At 57.3% G+C, this 16,951-nt stretch overlaps 1 protein-coding gene across 1 annotated transcript in view; it reads right to left on the bottom strand.

Annotated features, from left to right (window-relative positions):
* Positions 1-7,661: 7,661 nt before the first annotated feature.
* Positions 7,662-16,951, bottom strand: part of SEMA7A (semaphorin 7A (JohnMiltonHagen blood group)) — a 41,056-nt gene continuing 31,766 nt past the window's right edge. Inside the window, exons 10-14 of the mRNA XM_030281300.4 lie at positions 16,191-16,389; positions 14,558-14,673; positions 13,809-13,960; positions 12,009-12,076; positions 7,662-9,124 (exon numbers count right to left, since the gene is read on the bottom strand). Of these exons, the coding sequence (XP_030137160.3) occupies positions 8,778-9,124; positions 12,009-12,076; positions 13,809-13,960; positions 14,558-14,673; positions 16,191-16,389 (882 nt within the window). The 3' untranslated portion in view covers positions 7,662-8,777. The remainder of the gene's footprint in view (positions 9,125-12,008; positions 12,077-13,808; positions 13,961-14,557; positions 14,674-16,190; positions 16,390-16,951) is intronic.

The raw sequence follows: 16,951 nt of genomic DNA, 5'->3' as shown, positions 1-16,951 counted from the left end.
GGCCCGAGGGACGCGGTGGCCTCGCTCTTATCCCGAGCTCCCGGGGACAGCCCCCCCGCGACAGCGACACGCGGGGGTGGCACGGCGCGGCCCCGGGGACAGGTGACACGGTGGCCTTGGCAGAAAGGCCCCAAAGGCGATAACAACGCAGCGCCGGGGCACCCCGGGCGGGGACAGCCTTGGGGGCCGCCAGCCAGGGCCACCCGGCTGGGGGTGGCCTTGGGGACAAGGTGCCACTGCTGGGGGCGCCTGGCGTGCCCCGAGCCGGGGGGGGGCCCGGCACTGAGGAGCTCCGAACCCCGAACCCCAAACCCCGAACCCCAAACACCGAACGCCGAACCCCAAACCCCAAATGCCAAACGCCGAACCCCAAACCCCGAACCCCAAACACCAAACCCCGAAACCCGAACCCCAAAAACCAAACACTAAACCCCAAACCTGAAACACCAAACACTAAACCCCGAATCCCAAACCCCAAACCTCCGACACCAAACACCAAACCCCGAACCCCAAACCCCAAACCCCAAAAACCAAACCCCGAACCCCAAACCCCAAAAACCAAACACCAAACCCCGAATCCCGAACCCCAAAACCCAAAACTAAACCCCGAATCCCGAACCCCAAACCCCGAACCCCAAACCCCAAACACCAAACGCCAAACCCCAAACCCTGAACCCCGAACCCCAAACCCCAAACACCAAACGCCAAACACCGAACCCCAAACACCAAACCCCAAACCCCGAACCCCAAACACCAAACCCCAAACCCCAAACCCCAAACCCCAAACCCCAAACCCCGAACCCCAAACCCCAAACCCCGAACCCCAAACAGCCCCTGGGGGCTTTTGGGAACGGCCTTTGGGGTGTCTTGGGCCGGGGACGAAGCTTGTCCCTTGTCCCTTGTCCCTTGTCCCTTGTCCCTTGTCCCTTGTCCCTTGTCCCTTGTCCCTTGTCCCTTGTCCCTTGTCCCTTGTCCCTTGTCGCTTGTCCCTTGTCCCGCTGGCAGCAGTCAGCCATGGGGGTGGGTGACAGTGGGGTTGGGGACACGGGGTCCCTTTTTGGGGTGGCCCCGGGATGGGCAGCGCGGACACCGAGCGGGGCTGGCGGCGGATGCGACATCGGCGACAGGCACCGGGGGGCGCGCCGGGCCCGTCAGTGCCACCGCGGATTGTCACCTCCCTCCTCGGAGCGTGGCGCTGTCCCCTGCCGGGACACAGGGGCTGTCCCCGCGGGCCCTGTCCCCTCGTCCCCCATGGTCCCTGTCCCCTCCTGTCCCTGTCCCTTCCTGTCCCTACTGTCCCTGTCCCCTCCTGTCCCTCCTGTCCCCTCCCTGGTACAGGATCGGTCCCCTCCTGTCCCTGCTGTCCCTGTCCCTCCTGTCCCTGCTGTCCCTGTGCCTCCTGTCCCTGCTGTCCCTGTCCCTCCTGTCCCTGTCCCCTCCTGTCCCTTCCCTGGTACAGGATCGGTCCCCTCCTGTCCCTCCTGTCCTTGTCCCTGCTGTCCCTGTCCCCTCCTGTCCCTGCTGTCCCTGTCCCTGTCCCTCCTGTCCCTGTCCCCTCCTGTCCCTCCTGTCCCTGTCCCCTCCTGTCCCTGCTGTCCCTGTCCCTCCTGTCCCTGTCCCCTCCTGTCCCTCCTGTCCCTGTCCCCTCCTGTCCCTGCTGTCCCTGTCCCTCCTGTCCCTGTCCCCTCCTGTCCCTACTGTCCCTGTCCCCTCCTGTCCCTGTCCCCTCCTGTCACTGCTGTCCCTTCCCTGGTACAGGATCGGTCCCCTCCTGTCCCTGCTGTCCCTGTCCCTGCTGTCCCTGTCCCCTCCTGTCCCTCCTGTCCCTGTCCCTGTCCCTCCTGTCCCTGTCCCTGTCCCTCCTGTCCCTGTCCCTCCTGTCCCTGTCCCCTCCTGTCCCTCCTGTCCCTGTCCCCTCCTGTCCCTCCTGTCCCTGTCCCTTCCTGTCCCTCCTGTCCCCTCCCTGGTACAGGATCGGTCCTCTCCTGTCCCTGCTGTCCCTGTCCCTCCTGTCCCTCCTGTCCCTGCTGTCCCTGTCCCTGTCCCTCCTGTCCCTGTCCCCTCCTGTCCCTCCTGTCCCTGTCCCCTCCTGTCCCTCCTGTCCCTGTCCCCTCCTGTCCCCATTGCTGTCCCAGCCCCAACCCCCACAGGACACTGAGGGACACCTGGGGACATGGAGGGACACAGAAGGACATGGAGGGACATCAGGGGTCACCAAGGGACACTGAGGGACATTAAGGGACATCGAGGACACAGAGAGACACCTGAGGGACATGGAGGGACTTTAAGGGACACAGATGGACACTGATGGGCATCAGGGGACACTGAGGGACACAGAGGGACATGGAGGGATATCAGGGGTCACCAAGGGACTCTGAGGGACATTAAGGGACATGGAGGGACACCAAGGGACACAGAGGGACACCGAGGGACACCAAGAAACACTGAGGGACACAGAGAGACACAGAAGGACATTGAGGGACATCAGGGGTCACCAAAGGACACTGAGGGACATTGAGGGACACAGAGGGACACTGATAGACATCAGGGGACACCAAGGGACATCAGGAGATATCAAGGGACATTGAGGCACACTGAGGAACACGGAGGGACGCCAAGGGACACAGAGGGACACAGAGGGACACCGAGGGACACACAGCTCCACACTGAGCCATTGTCCCCACCCCCGATGTCACATCCCCATCAGTGTCACCTCCGCACCCCCTCCCCGCAGTGTGGGGACATGCCAGCACCCCGTGCGTGTCCCCTGCCCGACCCAGGCGTGTCACACACCCCCTCGCGGGGTCCCCCCCTTGTCCCCCACCCTGAGAGGTGGCCGAGTGCTCTGCCACCCGCAGGGCACGAGGGGACAGAGCTGTCCCCTGGTTCGGGGGGGACAGGAGGAGCTCGGGGGTGCCAAGGGACCCGCAGCGACACTTCTGTCCCCAACCCTGGTGACAAAAGCGGCCCGGGACGAGCGGAACAGATCCGCGTCACCTCCCACGCGTGTCCCCAGTGTCCCCAGTGTCCCCAGTGTCCCCAGTGCCACCCACGCCGGCCACCAGGCCGGTCCCTCCGCTGTGGTGGCACGGTGGAGGTGACACCGAGGGCTTTTGTCACCTGGGTGACACCAGGGTGCCCCTCTGGAGTGGAGCCGCGGGGATTTGGGGCAGGGAGGGGTTTTGGGGACATGTGGGTCGCTGTGGGGCTGGAGGGGACAGCCAGGGGACATTGTCACCTCCCCGGGGTGGCCGATCTGCCCGGAGCTGCTGCTTCGCTTCCTGACCCCAAAACGTCACCCCGGCCCTATGGCAGGAGCGTAGGGACCCTTCTGCCCTATAGAAAACCCTACAGAGACCTCTCCTGCCCCATAGAGACCCTCCCTGTCCTATAGGGACCCCCCTGCCCCATAGAGACCCCCCTGCCCCATAGAGACCCCCCTGCCCCATAGAGACCCCCCTGCCCCATAGTGACCCTCCCTGCCCTATAGAGACCTTCCTGTCCTATAGGGACCCTCCTGCCCCATAGAAAACCCTACAGAGACCCTCCTGCCCCATAGAGACCCTCCTGTCCTATAGGGACACCCCTGTCCTATAGGGACCCTCCTGCCCCATAGAGACCCCCCTGTCCTATAGGGACCCTCCTGCCCCATAGAGACCCTCCTGTCCTATAGTGACCCCCCTGTCCTATAGAGACCCTCCTGCCCCACAGAGACCCCCCTGCCCCATAGAGACCCTCCTGTCCTATAGGGACCCTTCTGCCCTATAGAAAACCCTACAGAGACCCCCCTGCCCCATAGAGAGCCCCCCTGTCCTATAGGGACCCCCCTGCCCCATAGAGACCCTCCTATCCTATAGGGACCCCCCTGTCCTATAGGGACCCTCCTGCCCCATAGAGACCCCCCTGCCCCATAGAGACGCCCCCTGTCCTATAGGGACCCTCCTGCCCCATAGAGACACTCCTGCCCCATAGAGACCCCCCCTGTCCTATAGGGACCCTCCTGTCCCATAAATCCTACAGAGGGACCCTCCTGCCCCATAGAAAACCCTACAGAGACCCCTCCTGCCCCATAGAGACCCCCCTGTCCTATAGGGACCCCCCCTGCCCCACAGAAACCCCCCTGCCCTACAAGGATCCCCTGCCCTATAGGGATCCCCCTGCCCCATAGAGACCCTCCTGTCCTATAGGGACACTCCTGTCCTATAGGGACCCTCCTGCCCCACAGAGACCCCCCCTGCCCCATAGAGACCCTCCCTGCCCCATAGAGACCCCCCTTCCCTACAAGGACCCCCTGCCCTACAAGGACCCCCTGCCCTATAGGGACCCTCCTGCCCTATAGGGACCCCCCTGACCTATAGAGACCCTCCTGCCCCACAGAAACCCCCCTGTCCTACAAGGACCCCCTGCCCTATAGGGATCCCCCTGCCCCATAGAGACCCCCTTGCCCCATAGAGACCCCCCCCCGTGTCCTATAGGAACCCTCCTGCCCCATAGAGACCCTCCCTGCCCCATAGAGACCCTCCTGTCCTATAGGGACCCTCCTGCCCCATAGAGACCCCCCCTGTCCTATAGGGACCCTCCTGTCCCATAAATCCTACAGAGACCCCCTCCCTGCCCCACAGAGACCCTCCCTGCCCCATAGAGACCTTCCTGCCCTATAGGGACCCTCCTGCCCTATAGAGACCCCCTGCCCCATAGGTTCCCGCTGGGGGTCCCTCCCGCTCGCTCCCCGCTGGATTTGAAGGATTTCCCCCAATTTCTCCCCTTCCCTGTCGGGTTTTCCTCCCGGGCCCCTCCCGGCTCTCCCCACTCGTGGATCCGGGACAATCCCAGCGGGGAAATCCCGCCCGGAACCCCCCGGGACTCCGATGGGGCAGGAAAAACCCATTTTTGTCACGATGGTGTTGAAAAGGAAAGTTCTGGGGGGCAACCGCAGCCCGAGGGTGTCCCTGGCACGGGAGGAAGGTCCCATGTCCCCCTGCATCCCGCAGGGATTTGGGGGCGCCCCAGATCCACAGGGGGGATCCAGGAGGGGCTCTGGTGTGACCTGGAATAAAAAACGAGGGGTTTGTTCCCCGAATTTAAACCGAATTTATTGTCAGGTTTTGGGGGCTTTTGGGGGATCCAACCCCGTGGGATGAGGAGGAGGAGGAGGAGGAGGAGGAGGAGGAGGAGGAGGAGGAGGAGGAGGAGGAGGAGGAGGAGGAGGAGGAGGAGGAGGAGGAGGAGGAGGAGGAGGAGGAGGAGGAGGAGGAGGAGGAGGAGGAGGAGGAGGAGGAGGAGGAGGAGGAAGAAGAGGTCGGTGTGGGATTATCCCGAGTTTAACTTCCCCCTGTTTCTCCCGGGCCATCTCATTTCCCCTAAAGCGCCACGTTTCCTGCTCGGACCCCTCTCCCTGCTCCACCCAGCCCTTGTCCCACCTGGATCCCCCTTGGATCCCACCTGGATCCCCCTTGGATCCTGCCTGGATCCCCCTTGGATCCCACCTGGATCCCCATCAGATCCCACCTGGATCCCCCTTGGATCCCACCTGGATCCCCCTTGGATCCCACCTGAATTCCCCTCGGGTCCCACCTGGACCTCTCCCAGTCCCCCTTGGGTCCCATCTGGGTCCCTTTCAGATCCCACCTGAATCTCCTTTTGGATCCCCCCTGGATCCCTCTCAGGTCCCCCCTGGATCCCTCCCAGTCCCACATGGATCCCCCTCAGATCTCACCTGAATCTCTCTCTGATTCCACCTGGATTCCCATCAGATCTCACCTGGAACCCTCTGGATTCCACCCGGATCAATCTCAGGTCCAACCTGGATCCCTTTTGGATCCCACATGGATCCCCCTTGGACCTTATCTGGATCCCTTTTTGGATCCCTCCTGGATCCCACCTGGACTCCTCTTGGATCCCCATCAGATCCCATCTGGATCCCCCTTGGATCCCACCTGGATCCCCCTTGGGTCCCATATGGATCTCCTTCGGGTCCCACCTGGATCCCCTTTTGGATCCCTCCTGGATCCCTTTCAGATCCCACCTGAATCCCCTTTTGGATCCCTCCTGGATCCCTTTCAGATCCCACCTGTACCCTTTTGGATCCCACCTGGATCCCCATCAGATCCCTCCTGGATCCCCATCAGATCCCACCTGGATCCCTCCCATTCCCACATGGATCTCTTTCAGATCCCACCTGGATCCCCTTTTGGATCCCTCCTGGATCCCCCTCAGATCCCACCTGGATTCCTCTGGGGTCCCACCTGGATCCCTCTTGGATCCCACCTGCAACCTTCTCGGGTCCCATCTGGATTCCCCTCAGGTCCCACATGGATCTCTCTCAGATCCCTCCTGAATTCCCCTTGGATCCCACCTGGATCTCTCTCAGATCTCACCTGGATCTCCCTGGGGTCCCACCTGGATCCCCTTTTGGATTCCCCCTGGATCCCCCTCAGATCCCACCTGGATCCCCTTGGGTCCCACCTGGATCCCCATCAGATCCCGCCCGGATCCCGGGGGAGCCGAGGCACGGGCAGAGCTCAGGCTGAACGCGGGACCCTCGGGACAAGCGGGGGCACACGGCGGCCGCCAATCCCCAAAAACGGAGCTGCCACATTCCCATTTCCCCTGGAAAAGCGTGAGGGGACATCCTGCCTGTGTCGCTGTCACCCGGGAACTCCCGCTCGTCCCGCGGTGCTCGACCCACGCCCTCAGCAAGGAGTTTTGGGCATTTTGGGCGGCCAAACTGGAATTCTGGCTGCCTGCGCCCCTCCCACCCATTCCAAGGTGGGAATTCTTGAGCATCACCTCATGCGCTGCTCCCGAGCCTCTTTTCCCGGGATTTTGGAGCTGTTCCCATTCCCACCGGTGGAGCTGGGAATGGGAACAGCTCGGAGGTGTGCTGAACCCAAAAATTCCCACGGGGCTGCCAAAATTCCCACTCCTGGGGCTGCCAAAATTCCCGCTGCTGGCTCGGGACCCGCCCGCTCCCCGCACGCCAGCGGGAATTCTGTGCCAAGGAGGGATGGAGGCAGGAAAAAGTTTCGCTTTTGGCTGCCAAACCTCCCCCGGGTGCCCTCAGTGCCACCCTCGGTGCCACCCTCGTGTCCCCAGTGCCACCCGGCCGTGCGTCACTGCAGTTCTGAGTGCAGCTCATCCACTCATCCCGAATTATTTCCCTGCGGGACGAGGCCGGGCAGGAGCGCCGGGAATGGACCGGGACGAGCCCCGAGCCGGCTCTGCCTTGGGCCGGGGCCGCTTTGAGGGAGGTTGGAGGTGTTTTCCTTCGCTCCTGCCTTTGCTGGCACCTTCCAAAACCCCGAATTCCCGTTCCCCACCTCCCTACTCACAGCACCGACCACCAGCTCGCTTTTCCCAAAATCCTGAGCATCCCAGGAGGAGGAGAGATGGTTCCACACCACGAACCCCGCTGCTATTCCCACCCGTCCCTTCCCAGGGCTGCTGCTCACTCCTTCCTTTGGGATTTCCATGGGGAATTTGCCTGAAACAGGAGCAGCAAACCCGGGGACGGAAAAAGGCAAGGGGAGATCCCAGCCCTCATCATTCCCAGTGACAGCCACGGCGCTCTCCTGCTTTTTTTCCACTCTTTATTCCAACCATCCGCTTTGGTTACAGGTCTGAAAGGGTTGGGGGGGTATTTTTTGGTAGCTGTTGTGGTGTTGTTTTTTTTTTTAACTTTCCTCTCCTGTGATCCGCCCCCGCCTGCTGTAATATTATAAAATCCTACAAGACAGAAACGAGCAGTCGATATAATAAATATCTGTTAGTCCACAAAGTTAAAGTGCTTTGAGAAGGGCTGTAAGAAGCTCTGTCCTAGTCTGGGGATGGGGAACATCTCGGGGATGTAGTGCACTAGGAAGCTCTGGCCCGCTGCCCGTGGGCTCTGGACGCGGCCACTCGGCCCCTCGGGCTCTCCTGAGTGAGCAGGAGCCAGGACAGGCATTGGAAGCACGGCCAGGGTGTCCCCTGTGTGTCCCCTGGGTGTCCCCGCCCAGGGCCAGGCCACTCCGGGCTGGGACAAGGAGCGGGACCCCCCCTGGCAGGCGGGAAAATCCCGATTTTCACAGTTTAGTCTCGCTCCCAGAGCTCCGAAAGCGCGGGGGAAGCGAAGGCCGGGCCCGCCCCGGGCCAGCCTCGGGGACAGGGACAGGGACAGGGACAGGGACAGGGACAGAGGCGGGGACAGGCGCAGCCCCCCCGGTGCCCTGAGATCCGCGGCCGCTTTCCCTGAGGCCGCCCGGGACAGGGTGGGAGCGGGCACGGCCCCGCTGCGATGCCCCTCAGCTGCCCGCAGAGGATTTGTGCGTCTGCGGCATCTCCCCAGCGCCTCCCGCTCCGCTCCGGGCTCTGCTCCCACCTTCCCTCTCCCCACACCCCAAATCCACCCAGTTCACCTTCCGAGGCTTTCCCATGCGATTCCCGACCTCCCTCCCCACACCAAACCCGTCTGCAAACAAAAAAACAACGAACCGAGCCCCCCTGACCCCTCCGAGGGAGCAGCAGGGGACTCGCCGGGGCTGTCCCAGCCGCTGCCAACCCCAACATCACCCCCCAAAAGCTCGGGAGGCAGTCCGGAGGCCGAGGGCCGGCTCTTCCTCCTCCTCATCTTCATCACATGCAAGGAGCGGCCGCGCCCTGAGCATCAGCGCATGCATGGCTGGGCAGCGGCGCCGCCACCGCGTGTCACACCTCCTGCCGAGGCTCTTCCAGCGAGGCCGGTAGTGGGGACACCAAAAGTCCGAGGGAACCGCGGCGGCAGCACCGGCGGGACGGCGTCAGTGGAAGAGCTCAGCCAGGACGAGCACCAGCAGCAGTCGGAACCACGAGGCCAAGGTGGCCGGAGCGCGGCCGCGCTGCGACAGGAAGCGCTGGCGGTCCAGCAGGCGCTCCTTGACCAGCGCCTGGCGGAAGCCGTCCTCCTCGGACACGCAGACGTAGTGGCCGTAGTGCTCGCGCCGGACGCTGGGGATGAAGTGGAAGCAGTCGTGCTGCGGGCGGGAGGTGTTGCAGCTCTTGATGAGCACGTCCTCGTGGTACCAGTTGTAGGTGGCGTAGTGGGACTCGATGGAGCAGTTGAGGTAGTAGCGGGAGAGGGGCATCACCGAGATGTTGCGGAAGTCGTCTGCGGGGACAGGGGTTTGGGTGGGGTGGAGGAAGCCACGGAGGTTCCTGAGAGGGCTCCTGGAAACTTCTGCTCTGCCCTGTAATTCCTATTCCCGAATCTTTGCCTGAGAGCCCCTCGATTTTAAATTTATAAGTTCGGAGGAAGGGGTTTGCATTTTCCATCTCAGGGGAGGCTCCTGCCCTCCTCAGCAGACACTTGGCTTTTCAAACCGAGACAGATGGCCCACCCAAACTCATCCAAACCAGCCCAAACCCACCCAAACTCATCCAAACTCATCCAAACCCATCCAAACTCATCCAAACCCTTCAAAAACCATCCAAACTCATCCAAATCCACCCAAACTCATCCAAACCCACCCAAACTCATCCAAACCCACCCAAACTCATCCAAACTCATCCAAACTCATCCAAACCCATCCAAACCCATCCAAACTGATCCAAATCCATCCAAACTCATCCAAATCCACCCAAACTCATCCAAACTCATCCAAATCCACCCAAACTCATCCAAACTCATCCAAACTCATCCAAACCCACCCAAACTCATCCAAACCCACCCAAACTCATCCAAACCCACCCAAACTCATCCAAACCCTTCAAAAACCATCCAAACTCATCCAAACCCATCCAAACTCATTCAAACCCTTCCAAACCCACCCAAACTCATCCAAACTCATCCAAACTCATCCAAACCCATCCAAACTCATCCAAACCCTTCAAAAACCATCCAAACTCATCCAAATCCACCCAAACTCATCCAAACCCATCCAAACTCATTCAAACCCTTCCAAATCCATCCAAACTCATTCAAACCCTTCCAGAACCATCCAAACTCATCCAAACCCATCTAAATCCATCAAAACCAACCTAAACCCACCCAAACCCAACCAAACCTATCCAAACACATCCAAATCCATCAAAACCCATCCAAACTCATCCAAACCCTTCCAAATCCATCCAAACTCATTCAAATCCACCCAAACTGATCCAAATCCATCCAAACTCATCCAAATCCACCCAAACTCATCCAAACCCATCCAAACTCATCCAAACCCTTCCAAATCCATCCAAACTCATTCAAACCCTTCCAAAACCATCCAAACTCATCCACACCCATCCAAATCCATCAAAACCAACCTAAACCCACCCAAACCCACCCAAACTGATCCAAACCCACCCAAACTCATCCAAACCCATCCAAACTCATCCAAACCCATCCAAACTCATCCAAACCCATCCAAACTCATCCAAACCCTTCAAAAACCATCCAAACTCATTCAAATCCACCCAAACTGATCCAAACCCATCCAAACTCATTCAAACCCTTCCAAAACCATCCAAACTCATCCGAACTCATCCAAACCCACCCAAACTCATCCAAACCCATCCAAACTCATCCAAACCCTTCCAGAACCATCCAAACTCATCCAAACCCATCTAAATCCATCAAAACCAACCTAAACCCACCCAAACCCATCCAAACCTATCCAAACACATCCAAATCCATCAAAACCCATCCAAACTCATCCAAACCCTTCAAAATCCATCCAAACTCATCCAAACCCTTCCAAATCCATCCAAACTCATTCAAATCCACCCAAACTCATCCAAACCCATCCAAACTCATCCAAACCATTCAAAATCCATCCAAACTCATCCAAATCCATCCAAACTCATTCAAACCCTTCCAAAACCATCCAAACCCATCTAAATCCATCAAAACCAACCTAAACCCACCCAAACCCACCCAAACCCATCCAAACCCACCCAAACCCATCCAAACCCATCCAAACCCATCCAAATTCATCCAAACTCATCCAAACCCATCCAAATCCATCAAAACCAACCCAAACCTATCCAAATCCATCAAAACCAACCCAAACCCTTCCAAACCCATCAAAACCAACCCAAACCCATCCAAATCCATCAAAACCAATCCAAACCCTTCCAAACCCATCCAAATCCATCCAAAACTCATCCAAACTCATCCAAACCCATCCAAACCCATCCAAACCCTTCAAAATCCATCAAAACCCACCCAAAGTCATCCAAACCAACCCAAACCCATCCAAACTCATCCAAACCCATCCAAACTCATCCAAACCCACCCAAACTCATCCAAACTCATCCAAACCCATCCAAACTCATCCAAACCCATCCAAACTCATTCAAACCCTTCCAAACCCACCCAAACTCATCCAAACTCACCCAAACTCATCCAAACCAACCCAAACCCACCCAAACTCATCCAAATCCACCCAAACTCATCCAAACTCATCCAAACCCTTCCAAATCCATCCAAACTCATTCAAACCCTTCCAAAACCATCCAAACTCATCCAAACCTATCCAAATCCATCAAAACCAACCCAAACCCATCTAAACACATCCAAACCCATCCAAACTCATCCAAATCCATCCAAACTCATTCAAACTCACCCAAACTGATCCAAACCCATCCAAACTCATCCAAACTCATCCAAATTCATCCAAACTCATCCAAACCCTTCCAAATCCATCCAAACTCATTCAAACCCTTCCAAAACCATCCAAACTCATCCAAACCCATCCAAATCCATCAAAACCAACCCAAACCCTTCCAAACCCATCCAAACCCATCCAAACCCATCCAAAACCAACCAAACTCATCCAAATCCATCAAAACCCATCCAAACCCTTCCAAATCCATCCAACACAACCCAAAGTCATCCAAACCAACCCAAACCCATCCAAACTCATCCAAACCCTTCCAAATCCATCCAAACCCACCCAAACCCATCAAAACCCATTCAAATCCATCCAAACCCACCCAAACCTATCCAAACCTATCCAAAGCCTGGAGAATCCAACAATTCCTTGATCAAGCACAGCATCTCCATGTACCTTCCTTGACGTCACCTCTCTGGCAGCTTCCTTGCCACGAGTTGAAGTTCAGGTTCTGGAGCACGTCCCTGCGGGGTGGGAATGGGGATAAGCTCCAACAGAACTTCAGGAAGCAGCGGTTCAGGGATGGGAATCCCCCATTTTAGGGGGATGAGTGGGGTGGGCGGGAATCGCCCCCTCCCATCCCAATTTCAGAAGGTTGGAGATGACCAACATGAGACCCAGCAGCAAGGAGAGGGGCTGGGAGCCCAAAACCCTTCAAGGGAGAGATGGATCTGTGCAGACCACCCCAAACTTTCAGGGAGAGGGGCTGGGTGCCTAAAACCCTTCAAGGGAGTGATGGAGTCACACAGAGCACCCCAAACTTTCAGGAAATGGGGTTGCGTGCCCAAAATCCTTCAAGAGAGGGGTGGATCCATGCAGAGAACCCAAAACTCGTGGGGAGAGTGGTTGGGTTCCCAAAACCCTTCAAGGGAGGGATGGATCCGTGCACAGCACCCTAAACTTTTGGAAAGAGGGGTTGGGTGCCCAAAACCCTTCAAGGGAGGGATGGATCCATGCAGAGCACTCCAAACTCTTGGGGAGAGGGTCTGGGTGCCCAAAATTCTTTAAGGGAGGGATGGATCCATACAGAGAGCCCCAAACTCTCAGGGACAGGGGTTGGGTCCCCAAAACCCTTCAAGAGAGGGATGGATCCATGCAGAGCACACCAAAACTTTTGGAAAGAGGGGTTGGGTGCCCAAAACCCTTCAGAGGAGTGATGGATCCACACAGAGCACCCCAAAGTTTTGGGGAAAGGTGTTTGGTTGCCCATAACCCTTCAAGGGAGTGATGTGTCTACACAGAGCACCCCAAACTTTCAGGGAGAGGAGTTGGGTGCCCAAAACCCTTCAAGGGAGTGATGGATCCGTGCACAGCACCCTAAACTTTTGGAAAGAGGGGTTGGGTGCCCATAACCCTTCAAGGGAGTGATGTGTCTACACAGAGCACCCCAAACTTTCAGGGAGAGGGGTTGGGTGCCCAAAACCCTTCAAGGGAGTGATGGATCAACACAGAGCACTCCAAACTCTTGGGGAGAGGGTCTGGGTGCCCAAAATTCTTCAAGAGAGGGATGGATCCACACAGAGCACCCCAAAGTTTTGGGGAGAGGGGTTGGGTGCCCAAAACCCTTCAAGAGAGGGACGGATCCATGCAGAGCACCCCAAAACTTTTGGAAAGAGGGGTTGGGTGCCCAAAACCCTTCAGGGGAGTGATGGATCCACACAGAGCACCCCAAAGTTTTGGGGAAAGGGGTTTGGGTGCCCAAAACCCTTCAAGGGAGGGATGGATCCACACAGAGAACCCCAAACTTTTGGGGAGAAGGGGAAAAACTCTTCAAGGGAGGGGTGTATCCACACAGAGAACCCCAAACTTTCAGGGAGAGGAGTTGGGTGCCCAAAACCCTTCAAGGGAGTCATGGATCCATGCAGAGAACCCCAAACTCTTGGGGAGAAGGGGAAAAACTCTTCAAGGTAGGGATGGATCTGTGCAGAGAACCCCAAACTTTCAGGGAGAGGAGTTGGGTGCCCAAAACCCTTCAAGGGAGGGATGGATCCACACAGAGCACCCCAAACCTTTGGGAAGAGGGGTTGCACACCCAAAACCCTTCAAGGGAGTGATGCATCCACCCACGGCACCCCAAACCTTCGGGGACAGCGCATCCACCCCAAACCCACGCACGCGCTCAGCCCAGGAGGGGAATGCTGAGGGTGTGGGTGGGTGTTTGCCCGGTGGGGTTGGGGTGGGAATGGTCCCACGCACCGGCTGCGGGCCAGCGAGAGGCAGGAGCCGTTGGCCCAGCCGCAGTAGGGGTCCCTGGCCAGCACGCAGCTGTGGCAGTTGTTGCGGTAGGCGCCGCACATGTCCATGGGCAGCTCCAGGACGCGGCTGCTGGAGCCCACGTAGAGCACGGCCTGCGGGAGGAGAGCACAGGAGCTGTCATGCCATGTCCCAGGAAAGGTCAGGAAGGAGCTGGAGCTGCTGGAGGGAGGCCAAGGAGGTGCTGAAAGGGTGGAGCCCCTCTGGAGCCAGGCTGGGGGTGCTCACCTGGACAAGAGAAAGCTCCAGGGAGAGCTCAGAGCCCCTGCCAGGGCCTGGAGGGGCTCCAGGAGAGCTGGAGAGGGAATTTGGAGTGGCAGGACACAGGGAATGGCTTCCCACTGGCAGAGGGAAGGGATGGATGGGATATTGGGAAGGAATTGTTCCCTGTGAGGGTGGGGAGGGGCCAGGATGGAATTCCCAGAGCAGCTGTGGCTGTCCCTGCATCCCTGGAAGTGCCCAAGGCCAGGGTGGGCACTGGGACATGGAGAACCCCAGGACAGTGGAAGGCGTCCTCACCACAGGGTGGGGCTGGATGATCATTAAAGGTCATAGGGTGATCATTAAAGTGATGATTAAAGGTCCCTTCCAACCCAAAGAATTCCATGATTTCACTCCCAGAGCCCGGGGCTGGCACTGACCCATCCATGCCTGACCCACCCCGTTCTCCCGCCCCCGGAGCAGGGACCCACCCTGGCGTGGTCCAGGATCATGGCCTGGATGGGATCCTTGTTGGGGAACACCTGGATCTCCACGATGTTCTGCACCCCATCTGGCAGCTCCACCACCTTGTGGATGGACCCTTTGTCTGGGGAGAGAGGGGACAGCCCTGGTGAGGCACCCTGAGAGGGGGTGACGGTGCCAGGAGCTGCCAGCCTGGATCTGCACCCCGGGGGAACGGAGCTGGGAATCCTCAGCCAGGGGGAGGGAAGCCCAGCTCCTGCAGGACCCCCAGGTGACTCCGTGTCCATCCCACAGCCCTTCCCGTTGGATCAGGCTGCCAGGGGGACCCTGCAGGGCGTTGGCTGTGTTTAGACCCAGGATTCTGGAAATGCTCCCACTGCTCTGTCTCTGTCTCTCCCTACTTCAACTCTATTTCTCTATTTCTCTATTTCTCTATTTCTCTATTTCTCTATTTCTCTATTTCTCTATTTCTCTATTTCTCTATTTCTCTATTTCTCTATTTCTCTATTGCTCTATTTCTCTATTGCTCTATTTCTCTATTGCTCTATTTCTCTATTGCTCTATTTCTCTATTTCTCTATTTCTCTGTTTCTCTCTAACCCCATTTCTCCATTTCTGTATTTATTTCTGTTTCTTTCTAACTTTATTGCTCTGTTTCTCTGTTTCTCTGTTTCTCTGTTTCTGTATTTTTCCGTCTCTCTGTTTATCTGTTTCTGTATTTCTCTGTTTCACTCTATTTATTGCTCTGTTTCTCTGTTTCTCTATTTCTCTGTTTAACTCTGTTTCTCTGTCTCTCTCTAACTCTCTTGCTCTGTTTCTTTATTTCTCTTGCTCTGTTTCTCTCTAACTCTGTTTCTCAATTCTCTCTCTAACTCTCTTGCTCTGTTTCTCTGCTTTTCTATTTCTAATTCTCTTGCTCTATTTCTCTCTATTTCTCTCTATTTCTCTCTAACTGTAAAACCCCAAATCCATCACTCTTGGCCCCAACCCAACCCCACCCACCCACCGAGAGCTGGCTGCACTTTCCCCATGACAAAATCAGGAATTTAAATCCCTGCAGCTCCCTCCACGAGATCCAGAGAACGCATCCCACGGATGGGAGGGATGAGGGCTGTGGGTCTCAGATTCAGTCAAACAGAGAAACTGAGAGTTTCTGGCCAGGCAGAGGCCTGGGAAAGAGCTGGAGAAGAATGTAAATAATTCTTTATCTCTCTTGTTATTCACATTGTTTATAGTTAAGTTCTATCACTGTGCGTCAGGCACTCTGCACCAATGGTGTGGGTTGTTTTCACTTCAGGACCAATGGAGTTGGTCCTCACGAAGCTCTGTATAAAAAGCAGTGTATTTTGAATAAATTGGAGTTTTACTCTCAGCAGCCTGCTGAGTGAGTCTTCTCATTCCCATCCTGCCTCGACAGCGACAGAGGGCAGCTCAGAAAGCATCAAAAAACAACAGAGCTGCTCCTTGGGGAAGGATTTCTGCCCCTCCAGCACGAACCTACCACGGGAAGGGCCGTGCCCTGCTTCTCCATGCCTGGGATGTGCCCACCCAGCCAGCCTGGCAGCGTTTGTCTCTTCCCAAAATTTGACAAACAGATGCCAGGCTGGGACCTGCTCCCTGTCCCCTCGGTGTGTCCCCGCACCTGTGGCCAGGTAGAGGACGTTGTAGCGCTGCCCATCGCCCGCGGCCACCTCGTGCACGCCGATCTTCTGGTAGCGGTGCTTGTTGTGGAACAGGGGGCTCCGGGAAGGGGACAGCGGCTCCACCCGCTCCTCCACCTCGGGGTGGCTGTCGGCGATCTTGAAGGTCTCGCTGGGCGTGTGCTGCCCCGAGGGGACGCACTGAGGGGACAGAAGGGGACAAGAGGCACCGGAGTCAGAGGTGGGCAGGGGGACAGCTCTGCCCAGAGGTTGTTGTCACCATGCCCGTGCCAGGTGCCCTCTGAGATCATCTCCATCACCCCAGCTGTCCTGCACCATCCTCTTTCTTGAATCTGAAGCCCATGTGAGACTAAAACTCCATCTTTTCTGGCCAAACACCAGATTTTGTCCCTAGAGTTGAGAAACAGGATGGGAAAATCAAGTGCAAGTCACCTCTGTGACTATGGGGTTCTTATTGGACCGGGGCAATCTAGACACTGCCAGGACCAGGGAAACATAAATAAAATCAATAAGAAGCTGTTAAATTGTGCCTGAACCTCACAAGGAACAGCGTGGGGAATGCTGGCTGCAGAGATGGATCTGCTGCCACTCCGCGGGCTGTGGCACATTCATTAAGCATCTTTAAGATGGATACACCCCCCAGTTCACCTCCTGCAAAAGCCTGGGAATTTATTTCCTCCCGACCCGTGCCATCAGTCACTGGTGCCAGCAGCGCCTCGGCACGGGGGGCTCAGCCACAGCA

Source organism: Taeniopygia guttata, chromosome 10 (assembly GCF_048771995.1).
Source record: "Taeniopygia guttata chromosome 10, bTaeGut7.mat, whole genome shotgun sequence".
Taxonomy (NCBI): Eukaryota; Metazoa; Chordata; class Aves; order Passeriformes; family Estrildidae; genus Taeniopygia; species Taeniopygia guttata.
The sequence above is the reverse complement of the archived record's forward strand: the minus strand, read 5'-3'. Positions and strand labels throughout refer to the sequence as shown.